Genomic DNA, 19,113 nt, shown 5'->3' with positions numbered 1-19,113 from the left:
TGTTTTAAGGAGGCAGATAAGTAGTAATGGGCCTTTCACATTGCTCCATAAGGCCTTGTGCTATTAAATGGTAATATTAAACTCGCTTGTGATTTGAAAATTATTCTTGAGATGCTGAATCACAGGCAGTTTTATGTATTTAAGTTTCGTAGCTAAGTTCTTAAGTAGCAATGTGAAATCACTAATACGATTTCAGTCATGTTAATTTTTAATTTGATTTTTACCCCCCCCCCCCCTTGACTCATTTTTAAAGACGTGTTTACATAGGTTTTTAACTCACTTTACATCTTTCGTTTATCGGGACTTGTAAATATTTCATGAATTTATCCTGTTGGTGTAATATTTAACGTTATTAAAAGGTAAATACTTACTGTGTTGTTGCTATGTATTTTATTCCAGGTGTTGTTTTGTTTATCACCTTAGGGCTAAAAGGTGTATCTCATGAATCTATAGTTTAAAATGAATTACGGGTCACGAGACGCTGATCACGTTATCCTGGAAAAATGATCACGTGGCAAATTGTCCAAAATATCGTCATGTTCAAAGCGAAAGTATATCTAACATTTTCGTATTTGCGCAAAAGAGCCTAAGTAAGACCTTAAGCTTGTTAGGAAAACTGATTTTTCTTTGAGGGTTTAAATTGAAAATTATTTATAAAAATTGCACTGTCTACCATAATACTGTGGATACCATTGGATATACAGTGCCTACCATGTTTACCTTACTTTGTTTTTGAGGTGACACTGGCCACATTTCGTTCCCCAGTCATAATTTTTCAATATCTTGTGTGATTCTGGTTCAATTAAGTGCAGTGGGCACACCTTTCTGAAGATCAGCTATTCATTCTGTAGCTTGAGCTTACCCTGTTTTTGGACTGAGTTAAGACTTAAATCCTTTTTGTATCGCTTTGCCAATATTTTGAAGCTCAGGCTGAGTTCGTTTTTACTCTGAGTCAAAATTTAGCTCGTTTTTGCGCCGAGTCAGGACCTTTCACATGGGAAGTTATGCTCGGAAGTCGTTTTGAAAAATTCTAGGCCCAGAGACTGTTGCCTCTTTTAGATAAGCTTGAAGGACTTTTTTGCTGATTAAGGACTTTTTGGTGGCATAATAAATATTGTGAGTTTCGTCATTCATCCTTTAAAGAATTCCTTTAAAATTCCGGGCAACAGTTTACTGCGGTTCCTGTTCTGAACTAAACCCTAATAATGAAAATCCTATTTGATTATATCGCAAAATTTTTATTTAATGGATTCCCCCGAGGGCTTCCCCTATAATCCAAGTTTTACTGGCCCTTCCAAAGATGTTTTAAATATCTTGGATTAAACTGGAGGCCGCCTTGAGATGTCAATAAATAGATATTTTCTAAATATAATGGAGTAAGAATTATGTTATTATAGTGGTAAGCTCAAAAGAGAACCTGGAGTATATTGGTACTAAGTTCTACTACTACTAATTCTAAGAGATACCCATAAATCGTACAAAAGTTTGTGTAAAAATTAAATTTACAGCATAAATCATCTTGAACCAGGAAAGATTAGACTTGGGTTGCCTTAGAGATCCACTAAAACAAGATTAATTTGCGTAGGCTTTGCAAAAAAAGGAAAAAAACAAACAAATATACATATATTAAACCACTATGACTTATTATTATTAACTTTCACAAAACAAGGGACGAACGAGTTTCGATACTGATTTGTCTTTAATTTCACGGGGCCTAACTTCAGCTTTGACCTGGTTTGGGTATCCACTGGAAGATCTGGCGGTAAGATATGGCGGTGCTGGGACGAGTCAAGCAACTTTTTCCTGGAAGACATTATTCAGTGGTCACACCTGTCTCGCAATTATTCAAGCCTCAGATTTGCTTGTGATTGGATATTATTAGTGTTTATTCTATTACTCTACTTTTGCTTATGATTGCTATTGCTCTTTTCTGAATAGCTTCAATTTCATCGCATAAGTAACTGATATTCAAGATTAATGGCCCCGAAACAAGCTCAGCATGTTCGGGATGTTGTCTTACATAAGGTAGATAGCCAGTTTCGACACTTTTACTATCCCACCTGAATCTTCGCATCGCAACTAGAGTTTGGGTTGATGTGTTGCTAACACTTACTAGCTTATCGACATGCTTGGTAAAGGTACAATTAGACGAAAGCGCAACTCCAAGGATTTTGACAACGAAACATGTGGAAAGAGCTCAGGGGGGGGGGGATGGTGTTATAAATCTGAACTTGCTTGAAGATTACAGTTGGAAATTGAATGGCACTGAGACAAGTTTTGAAGGTAGAATAGCATTGTACATTTTGATTATGCCTGTTTTGCTTGTCACATGATTCCTCATTCTTACGGAGACAATACCATTTCATTTTTGAATTGTCAATTGATATAAATATAATCCTATGTCTGTTGTTGGCTATGCTAAGAAGTGTCTATACATCAGCCATTATAAAAGAAAGTGAGCGAAGTATTACAAAAATTAAACGCTCTACTACCGTGCGATAGCGCAGTGGATATGGCCGTAATCCCTAATAGTGGGTGCATAGGTTCAATCCCGCCTGTCGCACGGAATCCAGTAAAATAGAACAATTTGGACTTAATTTTTTTACCGTCCATTTGTCGAAGATTAGCTCAATTAAAGCAATGATTACAAATTATGGCTTCATTTTGTTAAATAGTAAATATGGCTATTTTTGGTGGTCTTAGAGCTAGATATTCTAGTGGGGTGTTTTGGGTCCCACCAACAGATGGCCTTCCCTACCCTACGTACGTTTCTGTAAATGCGACCTCTTGGATAAAGGCCCCCTAGAGTAATCTTGATCCTTTAAAATGGTATGAGATGGGTTGTTTTGTTTTGGAGACGATGTCGTACAATTTACAGAAGTCTAAGGACCAATCTGAAGCCTATACTCTGCGTCATGTCTGTGGGACTGTAGTGCATAAAAGCCAATAAAATATAGATTTTTTATGTACGCCCTGGTATAATTGAATAAGAAAAAAATGAGGAAAATTTTCAGCTAGTGACGAAATAGGCAAACGCAGATATTTCAGCAGACATCAACTAAGTCAGTGTCAGTGTAAGGAGAACATGGTATGGCTATGGGTCTTGTAATTTTCGTTTTTTTTTTGTTGACTTTGTTAGTTTTAAGCTCTAGAGCTATTTAATTACTGGATTTTCTATCGAGGTCTATTGTCTATTCTGTATTTCCAGCCTGGTTGTATTTTCAAACTTGTTTTAGAAAACGAATTGTGTCATTAAGTCCGTATCCAGGAGGGGAAGGGGTACCCACCCCCCTCGAAGCTTTTGTCTGACTCGTGAAAAAGTAATAAAAATACATCTAAAAACGTTTTCGGTATGTTTTGTAAAAAAAAAAATTCGTATACCCCCCCCCCCCCTTCTGAACAAAAATCTTGGATATCCCTTGATTGTCATAAAACTCCATCACTAAATAAAGATAGTGGTGACATTCGGTAGTGGTCCTTTTTTGGTTTTAGTTGTTAAAAAAAAATTATTTCTGTCATTTTTCCCAATGTCATTCAATTATTTCCTATTTCCGTCTAGTATTGTTTGTTAAACTAATTCTAATAGGCATATGTTATGAAACCACAATTCCTGATTATAGATTTATATAAATTTAGTAAAACAACGAAGAAATGAAGGAAAATAATTAAGAAATAAAGAGAAAACAAATGAGGCTGATTTCAGCCAGTGAACGCAATTAATAGAATTCCCCATATACATCCAATCAAAATTTTGAGACAGCCGTTTTGTTAAGCGTAGTTAAAAGGTCTGGAAATTATGTCTTTAAGGATGACAACCCCCCCCCCACACATCCCTCAGCGCAAGGGTTGTAAGTTATGCCCCGAGGGCATATAAGGTTTTTATGGAAAGAGTGGTCGTAAAACTCCGGAGGGGGCTCATTTGATTGGAAATCAGATGTTCTAGTGTCTTTTTAAGAGCCAAAGTAATGGGGCAGGGCAGCCACCCCCCTCCCCCGCGTCGCATTTTCCCCAAATGTATCCGATAGAAATTTTGATATAGCCATTGGTTTAAAAATAGTCCAAAGATTAAATGAAAAGACCTTTGGAGTTGAAAGAATCCCCCAGAGTCTGGGGGAAGGGTTGTCAGTTGTGCCCCAGGGGCATAAAAGGTTTTTATGAAAGGGGTGGTCGTGTGAACTTTAGAAGAAGCTCATTTGATTGGGAATGCGTAGTTCTAGTTCCATTTTCAGAGTCAAACATGATGGAGAGCAGCTAGCCTCCCCCTCCCTGACATACTCTTTTCCCAAAACACATTCAATTGAAATTGGGAGATAGTCATTTTATTACCAATATTTAAAACATCATATAACAATGTCTTTAGGGTGGACACAGTCTCCCAGAGCTCATGGGCAAGAGTTGTAAGTTATGCCCAGAGGCATATAAGGTTTTTATGGAACGGCTGGTCATGTAAACTTTGGATCGGATGGAGCTCATTTGATGGAGCTCATCGAATGGAGCTCAGATGACAAAGGGCATACAACTACCCCCACTACTTCTACCACACTGCTCCATTTACCGTATTGAAAGGAAATTTGAACTAAATCAAAAGACGCAATGTACATGCACATTGTCTAAATAGCGTATCTCAAGAATTGATTTGGGATTAAGTAAGAACTTTCAGAGAATGCTTCACAATCAAGTCAAAAGTGATCGGAGGGCAACTAGCCCTCCCCCGCGCCATTTTTCCCAAAATGCACTGACAAAATTTTTGAGATAGCCAGTTTGTTAAACAGTTCAAAAATCAGATGACAAAACTCTGGGGTCGGCACAACCCCCCAGAGCTCTAGGAAAGTGCTTTAAGTTGTGCCCCGGGGCCTATAAGTTTTTATGTAAAGGGTGGTAGTATAAACTTCAGAAGTGGCTCATTTGATTGGAAATTGAAAGTTTCAGTTATCTTTTTATGAGTCAAAAGTGATCAGAGGGCATCTATCCCCCTCCCCCACACAACCTCTTTTCCCAAAATGCATCCGATGAAAATTTTGAGATAGCCAGTTTGTTTGAAATAGTTCGACGATCAGATAACAAAGACCTCGGGGTCAACATACCCCCCCCCGAGCCCGGGAGAAGGGTTGCAACTTATTCCCTGGGGGTATATAGAGTTTTTTACTGAAGAGGTAGTTACATAAACTTCGGAGTGGACTCAAATGATTAGAAACTGAAAGTTATAATTTCGTTTTTAAGAGTCAAAACTGATCCGACGGCAACTGCAGCGCAAATGGGTGGATAGCTCCATATACTGATTGTGAGTGGTGGTCTCTTATTCCCCCTCCCAGCCCCGGAGAAATGGCTCTAAGTTACGGAACTTGCTTACTGTTACTTTGATACTTTGTTTACTTAAATACTTGGATTTAGTGATTTACGTGGCAACTTCGGTTTACGGTGCAAGGGCTATAAGTTATGCAAGTTGCTTGTTGTTACTTTGATACCTTTTTACTTTGATGTTTTCTTTGCTTTGTTATTTTTTTACTTAGATATTGTCACTTTGATACTAGTTTTCGTGCTGATACTAGTAGATCCATCTTGGATCTCCTGGATGCGTTGCTAGCCATGCACTAAGATTAGTGAAAACAGGGCCACCGATGGAAGGTTGTGCACAACCTTCGCCGTCCACCCCCTAGCATCAAACCCGACCTCCAAATATCCCCCCATTTGCAGAGCAAATGGGAGGATAGCTCCATATACTGGTTGTGAGTGGTGGTCTCTTATTCCCCCTCCCAGCCCCGGAGAAATGGCTCTGAGTGACGTAACGTCCTTATTGTTACTTTGACATTTCGTGTAATTCATCACTTAGAGGTAGTGATGTAATTTGCAACTTCGGTTTACGGTACAATGGCTGTAAAGTTATGCAAGTTGCTTATTATTGTTACTTTGATACCTTTTTTTTCTTTCATGTTTTCTTTGCTTTGTTATTTTTTTACTTGGATATTGTTACTTTGATACTAGTTTTCGTGCTTTAAGGAAAGTTTGATGGTGAAAAAAAAAAATTCTATTTTGAAATAAGGAATTTTTTAACAACTTAAATCTTTTTGTAATGAAAAACGAACAAAAATTAATTTAAAAAACTTTCAGAAAAAGTTTTTCAAAGAAAAGTAAAGGCCATACTAAACTTATGATCAACAGATACAAATACCTGTTTTATATATATATATATATATATATATATATATATATATATATATATATATATATATATATATATATATATATATATATATATATATATATATATATATATATATATATATATATATATATATATATATATATATATATATATATATTCGAATGTAACATAAATAAATGAATGTAAACATAAAAACTTTTTTCAACTGAATGTAAAAATAATGTGTTTAGTTTCTTTTAAATTTTTCATCAAGCCATTTTTAAGTCACGTTAATAGTATCTACGTCGAGGTAGCAAATATTCTTCATATTTATTTCAATTATTGTTTGGTGAGCTAGTGTCGAAACAATTGGTAAATTTTCGCACTTCAAGGATATTGATGGATATATCAGAACTAGTATAATGTTAGCAGTGGATGATTAGTTTAAGAAAAGGTACGTTTTTCCAATACTAGAGAGGTTTCTTGTAAAAAAACCTGTGATGATGGTCGTTGCCGTGGTAATGGCTGCTAAATCCATTGGGATTTAGTGTTCCTCATGGTCAAGTTTCGTTTAATTTCGTGCAGTTTTTTTTCTCACATGCAACCAAATCTGTCGAGCAAAAAACAGCTAAAAAACAGAAGAAAAGCAGTATTAAAAGGTTCTTATGTCGAACCTTCTTATGGTCATCTAATGCAAGATAACCTTGTAAATCTTATTGTCTATGGTCATTAAAAGTATGACAGAAAGTCATTTTTCTGAAAATTGATGAACATATACTATATACTCTGAAGTCTAAAAAAGCCATTCCTGATCTGTCACTCGTCTTAAATGGTAAAAGTTAATTTCTTAGTCTAATAAGGGACCAAGAGCCTACTTTAGAGTGATATTTTTTATTTTTATTCTGCTCTCAATTCTTGATATGGTACTTGTATGAAATATCCCCTACCTAATATTCTTCATCTAAGTAGAACGTAAGTATAACCAGTTTTTTGTCTATTTTTTTTACAAATAAATTTCAGCTATATATTTGCACATTAGGGGTGGGGGCGGGGTAAAGCACCTCTGTAGTTTCCATTATTTGGTTAATGAAGTATTATATTTTCATCATATTTTTTGTATTTCATTAGGATTGAGCATCAGAGAAACAGACCCGCTATACTTTACCCCAACCCTCCTAATGTACAAATATATAATCCAAATTTGTTTCTAAATTATTATATTTTAATCTTACTTTAGTATGTTTCATTAGGATTGAGCGTCAGAGAAACATAATTATACGAAGTATATCAGGTAGTGGATACAAGTACCCTTGATATTTTGACATTTATTTCAAATTTAAGTTTAGAATTTTTTTTTCCTAAATTGCTGTTATAACGTTTAGGTTTGTGTAGCGTTCTGCAAAACGGAATTTGCTATCCAAGTCCAAAGTATCCAAAATTCGGCAACGATTACAATTCAGACTGTTACGAACCTCAAACAAATAAAAAGAAAGAAAAGCGGCTTCTATTTCTAATCAGAGTAATTTTTTAAACAATGGGTGTCCAAAAGAGATGTTTCATTCTCACGATATAATAACATTGAAAATTCATAAGTAGCAAGCAAAATTTAAACAGCAGGGAATGTTCAACCATGCACAAAGAGATTTAGCAAAACGGAAGTGAGTCCAAGTTTTCACTTTATGGGTCTTCTTGAGATCGTTAGTACAATATCGCCAGTCTTAATTGACTTAAACATTGCTATGGCTTCAGTGTGGGACATTCCTGTTAGGGGGCACCCGTTCACTCCCAGGATCTCATCGCCTGTAAGATAATAAATTTTTAAATGACAAAAGTAAAACTGAATATTGACATAGGGGGGAAATGCAATTTTAAAGCTGAAATTGAAAAAAGATCAAGAAATTTTATCGCAAATGATATAAAGACCCAAACATGATGAACAGTGTGTCCTGGATAATGTTGCCCTGGATAATGTTGCCCTGGACTTGTGGATAGATTACTTGACTCGTGAGCAGCCATGAGCTGTAAGTACTGGGTTTAAACCAACAAAACAATTTTGTTGTGTGGCCGACTAATATCCTAACCAAAGAAAAGTTTGAACGTGAATGAGCTGGTCAAGATCCTCCACGGATTCAAGCGCGGATTTCTTTTAATTTGAAAGTTTAATTTGCATAAAATGAATGTCAACACAACTAAATCTAGAAAAATTACACGGAAAAGCTTTCTCTTGTGTGAATCAGGGTATGCGGTGATTGCATTTTCACAGAGGGGGGGGGGGGTTTAAAGGTGGGGGAACGCCCAACATTGTTTCTATGCATAAAATTCGCTTCAATAAGCGAAGCTCGGTCCCCTGGTCTTAAAAATTTAACTGGAGCAGAAATAAAGTCCTAAGATGATTCAAGACTGAAACAGTGCCTGATTAACGATTAATAAGTCTATTTTTTTATTGACAAACCAGGAAAAGAAGAGAGTAGGAAATTTTTACCAAAATTCTAATTTTTGTATAGAAGATAAGCTATTCCGTAATAAACTGTGTGACTTTATTTTTATATAGGTCTTTCTACAGGCGTGAAAGTTTTTATTTTGGGTTTGGTTCTATTTTCGTCGCTTGTAAAACACCATGGTATTTATAATAAACAGCCAAGAATTAGAATAAGATCGTCCAACCTCTGCACTTGCCAGAGTGGTGAGGGAGAATTGACCCCTATAGAATGAAAAATACCTCCCCTTTTGTTAAAAAAAAAATCCAGAAAAATAACACAAAAACGTTTTCCCTTGTGTGAATCAGGGTTATTACGCATCTCCGCGTATGAAATTTTACGCGGGGGGGGGGATACGCCAGACACAGTTTTTATGTCTAGTGAAATACCCCCTTTCTAATAAATTCCTGTCTACATGCCTGAACCCAGCCAAAGGACAACACTCAAAAAGATTGCTAAGCAGACTTTCAGCTAGGGAAAGAATTGGCAAAGCTGATTTGCATTTTTGTTGTTCATTTTTGATTTTTATTAGAGCTAAGATTACCCGGTTTCTTTAAACAGCCAAATCAATGGACTAATCAAAAGGAGTAGGAAAATAGTGTCCGTTTGGTAATAAGAGAGTGAGATATTTGCAATACACAGCACAACATTCATGCTGGAAATACAATTTCTTTACATTAAATTAAAAAAAACTCGTCAAATTTAAACGTAAAAATTGATACTGAGGGGGGACTGGAGTTTGGGGGGGGAGCAATTTCCCCCCTGCCCTATAGAAAATTATGCCTTGCGGAATGGACGTCAATTTTTAGTACTGGTTATCCATTATCGCTTCACAGAACGATGTAAGATGGAATGGTCCATCTTCAGTTAGGAACAATCCTAAATATAAGCGATCTATATTCGGTACAGTAGCCGCCGAAAAGTCTACACATTTATTCTAAATTAGGTCAAGCACTGTGTTGTGTTCCAGGACCATTCCTGGGAATACCTTTTAGACTGTCCGGTTAATTCAATTTTACCTAAGGAGATCTCTTTTGAACATTGAACTAATAAGATAAGATTTATTCATTCGTGATGACATTCCTGGTCACCTTCAGCATAATAAAGTTCCTTGTTTTTTACTGCTTTCCCAGTAGGTAAGCAAAGCATAATCTGCCGATACAATTACAATAAGCACATACGGCAGATTTTTTTTGTGGGGGGAGGGTCGTTAAAAAATATAAATAATTCTTTTCGATAGTTTGAATAAGAAAGGCTCAGAAATACGAAAAAATTTCGGATATTAGGGTGGCGGACCCCAAGCTCTCCCCCTGTGTATGCTTCCAAATTAATATATTAATTTCTCTGAAGCAGAACACTGATATTCCAAAATTTACTAAAGCTGCTCAAAATGTCTATAAACTTGGCATCATTTTATTACAGCAATGTTGTACACCATTGTAAATTGCAGAGTATGCGAACTTCCATTGTTCCTTTAAATTGTAAAGTTCTGCTTCAGTAATTGAAAATCAGCCAAGTTTCCATTATTTTGTAAAACAAGAAGAAAAAAAGTAAATGCCGTATGGCTTGAAATTATATTGCCGCAGTGGACATAATACCAAACCCCACCGCTGTCCAATTTTTGTCCGGGAATCCTCCTTGCTGGTAAACTATAATGTGGAGGATTGACATCCTTTATTCAAAGGAGTTAATGTTTTCTCAAACATAGGGAGCATGCTGGTCAAGGCCCAGTAAGCCACGTCCCTGAATGTTCGAAAATTCACATAACATGTGCCTGGTTCCAGAGAGCCTTCCTTAAAATAAAATAAAAATGTGATTTTCTTTTTTTTCAGAAGTAAGGCTAATTCACGCACAATTTTTACATGTGAAGAATAATTACTATACAACACTTAAATGTTTATTGGGTTCTGTAAAGTGAATTTTCAGTCACCCTGCGTAGAAAACAGCTTTGGACAAAGGCGGATCTAGAGCAAAATTTTGGGGGGTCCAATGTGACATTGACCAAATTGACAAGTTTATTTAAAAAGAAGGTTAAAAAAAAGAGAAAAAAACAAATGAGGGTGCCAGCAACATCTTGGGGGCTGTGGTCACCCCCGGCCCCCTGAATCAGCCCCTGGCTTTGGAAGGGCTAAGGCGCAAGATTACCCAAAACGCTAGTTGAGTGGCTGAGCCTAGAATAAAAAGCCAAATATTCTCGGAAGAAAAATTCCAAAGATTGCTATTTTTGTATATTGAGACCAGGTTCACTTAAAATGATAAGCCCCAAGCTTCTCTGGTAAAATGGAAACCTGGTGCAATGATATCTAGCAGCTCTGCTTACAAAATATAGCTGTAATAAGGGGCAAAATCGTTTGAAAAATAAAATATAACTTTTCTATCAATTGAAAAACTAAACCATCCATCCTCTTAAGAACTAATTTTACTAGCTTTTGCCAGAAGTCCTTAAACTGGACCGTTTCATAAGAAATTGACGAATGTAGAAAAGAGATTTAGAAAATTTTGAAGAGCAAATAAAGTAACCTGATTGACGCATTCAATCGCGACCAATGGCATGACACATTTCTCCGACATTTTGCCTTATTTATCAGGCCTTATTTCTTTTCAAATGACCTTAATTGATCATACAATTGAGTTGAGTAGTTGGCGTGCTAGACCTGTAATCATATTACAGGTGTAGGCAGCTTTCTCATTTAAGGGGTTCAATTATCCAGGATGGGGAAGATAGGCTTCTTCGTGGGTTAATGAGGTCTAGGACTCCCCGTTTTGATATTCTTTCGGGTTGGGGTTTTGGGTCCTGGTGTCGCCAATTATTTGGTTTGAAACGAGAATCAATGGTTTGACTCTGTAAGCTTCAGTGGTGTCAACCAAGCTCCATAAGGGTACCTGGAGAAATCGGGTGTGTGAAAGCACATGATGGCTGGCCCCGGCCTCCTATTGCACTTCTTGGTTGAAGGGACAATAAACGGAGATCACCACCTCTGGTAGGGACTGTAAAGTCCAATACCATATTCTTCACCCTTTTTTAACTGACAATGCCAAAAAATAACGGGGAATCCACATGTAGAATTTTTGTCCTCTGGCGTTAATTTTAAATCGAGCTTTAATGTATGTACAGGGGAGTCTCTCCAGTGTTTTTATTGGGGGGGGGGGGGCAAGAGGGGTTCATATCTGGATAGTAAAGGAGCATGGGCTATATAATAGTTTTTTCTCTATTTTTTGGGGGGATTGCCCCTCCCCTCCGAAACAACGTCCCTGTGTATTCAGACCTTATTTTACGTTCGAAAATGAAAATATAGATTATTTACCTAAAAATCAAACATTTATTTTGTAAAGTTAATTCAATGTCAACAATGAGCCAGACTTCATTTTACGAAACGCTATTCAAAGGTCAGGTTAATAGAGTGAACTTTTAACACAAGCTATTAATAAAAATTTAGCCAAATGCAGGCTATTACTAAGAAAAATCCAAAGAATAAGGCACATGAATGAGTAAACAAGCAATTACAATAGTTCAGCTCGGCCATCTAAAATCAAAATTTTTGTACACATATTTTATGGTTTTGAGCCAGATGAATCTTACATGATTATTGGCTACTTGTCTATTATATAAAACACACTCGAGAAGTGAAGTTTGGTGATTGTTAATGAAATAAAACACATATTATGAAAATACAATGCTTTAGTAGCAAAATTATGAAATCTACCACAAAGAACTATAGAAGAGCGCGTAACCTAAAATAACCTAACCGAAATACCAACTAAATAATTAATGAAAAAAAGCTATAATGTGGTTTCTGAACGAGCTGAAGGATATTGTCTGGTAGACAACGTGAAAAACCAGGTATTCTTAATACAAGTTCTCGAGTGTATTTCAAGGGTGGATCCAGGATTTTTTTTAGAGGGGGGGCGCAAAATAGGTTGATCCAAAAATTTTTTTAGGGTGGGGGGAAAAATAGATTGATCCGATAAACTTGCGTTAGGAGCAAGTTTTATTAACGCAAAATTCAGGTAATTAAGTAAATTACAATACTTTAGACTACGCTAGGGGGCGCGCGCCCTCCTCATCCCCCTCTGGATCCACCACTGGTGTATTTTATATTTTAGACAAGTACCGATTATTAACCCTGTTGTGTCTATTGGCGGCGTAGCAACATTTTATTGGGGTGGGGGGGCAAGAGAGGTCCATATCCGGATAGTCAAGAGGCATGGGTTATATAATAATTATTTCTCCAAATTACTGGGGGAGTATTCCCTCCTAAACGACGCCCCAGGGCACGTACCTCCTCATAGATTTTTTTTGTCTCCTCACCAGGATATTGAAAACACCTTTTTTTGTGGCATTTTCATTGGAAAATGCAGTTGTTGGTATTGTCATTGAGAAAAACGAAAAAATTGACAAATTTGCCCCCTTGACTTTGAAAAATACATTTTGCCCCCCCCCCCCTGAATTGACGCAAATGCCATCATTCTTAGCTGAACATATTAACGTTATGGCGAAATTATTGAAATTACCTTATTTATAGCAATAAATTTTCGTTTATTTTAGACGACTGAATTTAATACAGAAGTCCTGTCATGTAATGGAACTCACCTTCTTGTAGTTCACCATTTTCCGAGGCTTGTCCGTCTGGAAAAATGGTCTTCACGAATATACCCATATGACCTTTAGGCGAGTCTCTTCCCCCAACGATACTGAAACCCAAACTTTTAGTTTTCGGTCCTTTTCTAAAAGTAACTATAAATACTCTTGAAGTTGACACTCTTCTACTGTCACTTCTGTATGAGGTTGTCAATGAGGACTGTATACTATCCGTTAGTTTTGAACGAGTTGGATTAGGACGGTAAAAACCTCTTTTAGAGGTTTGGCAAAACGAGGCGGCATGTTCAATATCACTATAGTCACCACACCGACGTGTGCTTATTTGTAATCGTTCAGGGCTATTTAGTAACGGCATAGTTTTTGTTGGCTCTACTTTTGTGGGGCTCCGTGCCACAGTATTCGACATTTCTGAATCATCTGGGTGCAAATCTAAAGATAATTGGTTGCGCTGAGTGGCTGGATTAAACTGTGACGCCGGGTTCAATTGCGCTTTTTTGTCTTCTATTGTTTCATATATATCATTATTTGTATCTTCTGAAAAACTAAATTTGAGCATTCTTCTGTGTCGAATGGACTGTACGATGGGATTCGTTGGTGTGGGAGGAAGGGGTTTTTGCGGTTTCCTATCTTGATTTAGATCTAGGGTTTCACCACTGAGATGTCGTCTAAACCCCTGTCGTATCGAATATCCACATCGTTTCATTCGACCCAAGGTCTGAGTTTGATAGCCAACGTCAGAGGTTAAACTTGTAAAAGATTCCCTGGAGATTACAATGTCAACAGTGCCTGATGCAGGTGTCAAGAGTGTTCTCGCTTCTGTGAGTTCCACCCCCCGGAGTCGTTTCCCGTTAACATTAATGATTTCATCTCCTGGCTGGAGTCGGCCGTCTCTGAAAATAAAAATGAGATTCAGAAAAAATATACCTCCTGGGTCGTTTCAAATTACATTTGATCAATAAATCGAAATGAATGATCTGTTATTACAATAATAAAACAATGACAATCGAATACTTTTGAGCTTATTGGAAGTTTTACCTCCGTGAAAGTTGTTTTTGCTGTTAAGGCAATCAATCTCACCTATAGTAACTGCTAAAATGGAAATGTTTTATTAAAGGCCACAAAAAATTTCTCATATTTTTGAGTTATTCATGTTTATCGAATAAAGATTATTCAACGTTATAAAATGGTTGTTTCTCTATAAATCACAGGAGAGACATTTTTTTTAATTCGAAAAATTTCTCAGGCTCTGGTCAAATAAAAATTATAACTCCACCATTATAGACTAGTGTGTAAACTACGGAGATTGCGATTATTATTTATCCCCAATCACTGAATGCCATTAAAAGGTAATCTACTGTAGGCCTATCACTCCTTGGATATAGTTCAAGTGAACTAGACATTATAGACAGTGGCGTAATTTCGTCAAAATCCTGGGGGGAGGGGAAAAATTGGAACCAATTTTCTCAAATCAAGTGAAAATGACAGTAAAAACTGAAAACTGAGTCAAATATTACCATAAAGGCAAAGATATACTAAAGAAAACTGACCAGTTTCTCTGGATACTTGAATTATACTGGCCTATCTTAATTTTGACAGGATTTTTTTGTAAAAACTAAATTTCGGCTGGAGGGGAAACAAAATAGGGTTAGGGGGGCAAACTTGGGTCTGGAGGGATCAGTTTCCCCCTGCCCCATAGCAAACTACGCCCCTGATTATACATATTATGAATAGCAAATAAGTACAATGGTTCATGATTCAGAACACAGAAACGATTAAGAGAATCTGGTACCGCGTATGTTCTTTATCTTTTTTTCTCTGATCTAAATATCACCATAGAAGCTTATTCTTCGTTTTTGCTCCATGATTTCAAATTTGAACTTCCTCAGAAGAAAAGGTTTTTTTTTTAAGTTTCATCTCAAACTCTTCACAGGGTTTGATAGAGTTCTGAGCTCAATTATTTAACTAACAATTTGAACACACACACAAAAATCACCATTATGTTCCCCCCACAGGATTTATGACTGGTAAAGCAGGGAGAAAAAAATAAAATAAACACAAAACAGAACTACAAAAACGAAAACAAAACTAAAACAAATTAACACAGCAAAGAATGGCGAACTGTCATCCACTCCTCTTACCCGTTGTAAACCAGTCGAGTTGGTGCAAGGCACAATATACATTACCAGTAAACGTTCTAAAACATGCAATTTTTTCTAATTTTCGAAGAGTGCCCCGAGCAAGCAATTATCTTACTTTCTTCAAGAAACGGTAATAAATTATTGGATTTTTTTAGCTAACGAAATATCAGAAAATCCTGATTTTCTTTGTCATTGATTTTGAATTCTGCACAGGTGATAACGGATCAGAAGGGGTCATGGGCGTAGGGCGGGGGTCAGGGGGGACAGCTGCCCCCCTGACCTTCAAATTTACATTAGATATGACTGAAAAAGCAGTTGATAAAAGGTAGATGGTTGAAAAAACTGGAAATAAACAGAAATGTCCAAATATCAGATCCGCTACCGAAATCGTACCACGACGCGCGCAAATTTTCGTTTTTACTGTAGCACCAAAAATTGCTGCTTAGCACGCAAAATTGGGCAATTTTAACACCTTAGGAATCGGATTTTTTTTCAGAAGGGTAAATACACCTGTCCTAAATGACTAAAATACGTAGGTCTATTCAAATCAGAATAATTAAAATATGATTAAATAGACTATGAAAGTAGGCCTATGAACTCAGTAGCTCATTTATATGGGATGGGCTTAGGATTAGATTAAGGATTAAGAATTTTCATGGAATTGCAGCAAGGATGAGCAATAGAATCAAAGAAATCATACATTTTGACAGGAGTAGGTAACATCCAATGGCGTATATGTATGAGCATTCCACTACACATGAAGACATGTTAAGAAAACAATTCTTACTTCATAATATACAAAATAATCCTAGTTAACATATTTTCCAAGGGGAGAACCTTTATCTTCACTTCTTTCACCGTATTTCTAATTTTCAATATTCATATCTGTTATCTAAGTATTGAAAATCATTTATAAACAAACAGTCAAGTACCATCTGACTAATCTAACCTAACTTAACCTAATTTATTAGTATTTGCCTATTAATATTTTTTGTTATAAATTATTAGATAGCACTGATAATGTTTAACTAAATATATAGATTATTTGAAAATGGATGAATGCAGTCAAATCCATGTTGATTTTTTAGAATTCTGTTAAAAAAAATTGTACAAGAGTGAAAGAAGTGAAGATAATGGTTCTCTCCCTGCAAAATGTGTTATTTTTTTAACTTTAAATGTGGAAAGTCTCAACATTAATAAAATAGGGGAACTTGAGGGTTAGGTTCAATTAACTGGAGCTGATATTATTACAGTTAGAGAAGTACATAATCTAAGTCCTGAACATCTTACAATACAAGGTTACAAACAATTTGTTAAACTAAGACATCAGAATCATCTGTTAGGTAAGAAAGGTAGTGGTGTAGTGTGTTTTGTGTGTGTGCAGTTGGCGCTGCGGCTTCTGCAGATTCCACATATTAATGACAATGATGAAATGATTTGGATTATGATTTGACCAAAAAAGCTTCCCCCAATCACACATATCCCCCTCCATCACACAATCGACTGTCCCCCTGCCCCTAGACAATATGCTGCCTACGCCCATGGAAGGGGCATATCCCGAAATTCCATAGTTTTGACTATTTTTTTCTCTTTTCAAATAATGTGCTGCAAGCTAACTGATTTGTTACTGCTTTGAGATCCACCCACCAACACCATCACCCGCCTCCCTAGCTCAAAAGTGTTAAGTAAAACAACATTTTGGGATTAATTTTGGTATAAAATACGGGCATTTTTACGTAAAAATAACGGAAAATGAGTTCAATAATGGAACTACACACATGGATTTTAGTAATGGGTACACGGAAGAGGGGACAAACTAGAAACTTACCCTCATTTAGACGGCAAAAATCCACAGAAGCTACATTACGGAAGATATAAAAGAATGTGAAACTTTTCTTGAATTAAATTTTAAGGACTTTCGACTCCCTCCTCCTTCTCGATTAATTTTCAGGCTCACCTATTTGCCCCAAGAAAATTTTGCGGACGCCTATAAGTTTTGCAAATATGTTTTTTCAGCAAATAACGGAAAACGAGTCCCAGAGCTTTTCGAATTTCACCAATCAATTCAGTGGTCCGTATAAAATTACATCATGAATATACCTCAAGACATAACCTATACACTGTGTTTTGATTTTGCAGGGCATACAAGTCCTGTCACTGAAGCTATAAATTTAAGAAAAATTTAAAAGTAAGAGTAAGAAAAAAAGAAAGAAAAAGGAGTACGTGAGAAAAGGTAGTTTCAATTGTTCAACATGCACCGCCGTTCCACCCATCTTGGAGTTGAGCACAAGACAATCAGCCAAATCAGCGACCAGAACATGTGACAAAAAAATAACTTCTTCTAAAACTTACAGGGTATTAAGATACCCACAAAAGTTAATAGTCACCCAAAAGCAATCATTCTACGCAAGATGAAAGCCACAAATGGTACTAATGCGTTTTTGAATCCGCTTGGTGTTACTAATCGGTTGTTCCTCAGTTTTCTTTTTTAGGAACTGTTATTTATTTTATATTTTGCCTTTAAGTATAGTAAATAAGACACAAAGGGTAGAAGTCAAGGCAAGTGGGACAATAGCCTACTGGCCATCACCCAAATAATGCTCCTGGCTCAATAATCTAAGAAATATTGAAATTGGGATTTAAGATTGATCTTGAGAGAGCACAAAAAAAGAGGGAGAGTGAGAGAGTGAGAAAGACAAACAGACGGAGACAGAAAGAGGGGAGAGCCAAGGGCTCGAATGGGGAGAGCGATAAGGAAATGTGTAAAACAGGAAGAAAGAAAGAAAGAAAGGGATACAGATTAAACCTTGAAATCAACTAAAAATATTATTGCTTATGATTGGTAATTCTTGAACTTTTAAGATTAACGAGCCACCCTAGCCTGATTTTTTATCACTCATACCCCTTCCCCATTTTCAATGTAAAATAAAATTTTGAAAAGCCAATCAATGCAAATGAGTTCTTGTAATGAGTTCAAATGAGTTTCTCTTGTAATGAGTTCAAATGAGTTTCTCTTGTAATGAGTTCAAATGAGTTTCTCTTGTAATGAGTTCAAATGAGTTTCTCTTGCAATGAGTTCAAATGAGTTTCTCTTGTAATGAGTTCAAGTGAGTTTCTCTTGTAATGAGTTCAAATGAGTTTCTCTTGTAATGAATTCAAGTGAGTTTCTCTTGTAATGAGTTCAAATGAGTTTCTCTTGTAATGAGTTCAAGTGAGTTTCTCTTGTAATGAGTTCAAATGAGTTTCTCTTGTAATGAGTTCAAGTGAGTTTCTCTTGAAATGAGTTCAAATGAGTTTCTCTTGTAATAAATTCAAATGAGTTTCTCTTGTAATGAGTTCAAATGAGTTTCTCTTGTAATGAGTTCAAGTGAGTTTCTCTTGTAATGAGTTTCTCTTGTAATGAGTTCAAGTGTGTTACTCTTGTAATGAGTTCAAGTGAGTTACTCTTGTAATGAGTTCAAATGAGTTTCTCTTTTAATGAGCTCAAGTGAGTTTCTCTTGTAATGAGTTCAAATGCGTTTCTCTTGTAGTGAGTTCAAGTTAGCTTCTCTTATAATGAGTGCAAGCGAGTTTCTCTTGTAATGAATTCAAATGAGTTTCTCTTTTAATGAGTGCAAGCGAGTTTCTCTTGTAATGAATTCAAATGAGTTTCTCTTTTAATGAGTTCAAACGAGTTTTCCTTGTAATGAGTTCAAGTTAGTTTCCCTTGTAATGAGTTCAAGTTAGTTTCTCTTTTATTGAGTTCAAATGAGTTTC

The 19,113-nt window shown here is 36.3% G+C and overlaps 1 protein-coding gene across 1 annotated transcript; it reads right to left on the bottom strand.

Moving 5' to 3' along the window:
• Positions 1-7,630: 7,630 nt before the first annotated feature.
• On the bottom strand, positions 7,631-18,270 carry LOC148945333 (PDZ domain-containing protein 2-like). Its single transcript, XM_089099010.1, has 3 exons — positions 18,260-18,270; positions 13,211-14,109; positions 7,631-7,942 (listed from the first exon to the last, which is right to left on the bottom strand). Exons 1-3 carry the CDS (start codon positions 18,268-18,270, stop codon positions 7,815-7,817), a joined length of 1,038 nt encoding a protein of 345 aa, XP_088955136.1. The 3' UTR covers positions 7,631-7,814.
• Between the last annotated feature and the right edge of the window lie 843 nt (positions 18,271-19,113).

This window comes from Artemia sp. Qi Xiang Cuo, chromosome 13 (assembly GCF_049724085.1).
Source record: "Artemia sp. Qi Xiang Cuo chromosome 13, ASM4972408v1, whole genome shotgun sequence".
Lineage (NCBI taxonomy): Eukaryota > Metazoa > Arthropoda > Branchiopoda > Anostraca > Artemiidae > Artemia > Artemia sp. Qi Xiang Cuo.
Note: the sequence above shows the minus strand (reverse complement) of the source record. Positions and strands in the feature narration are given on the sequence as shown.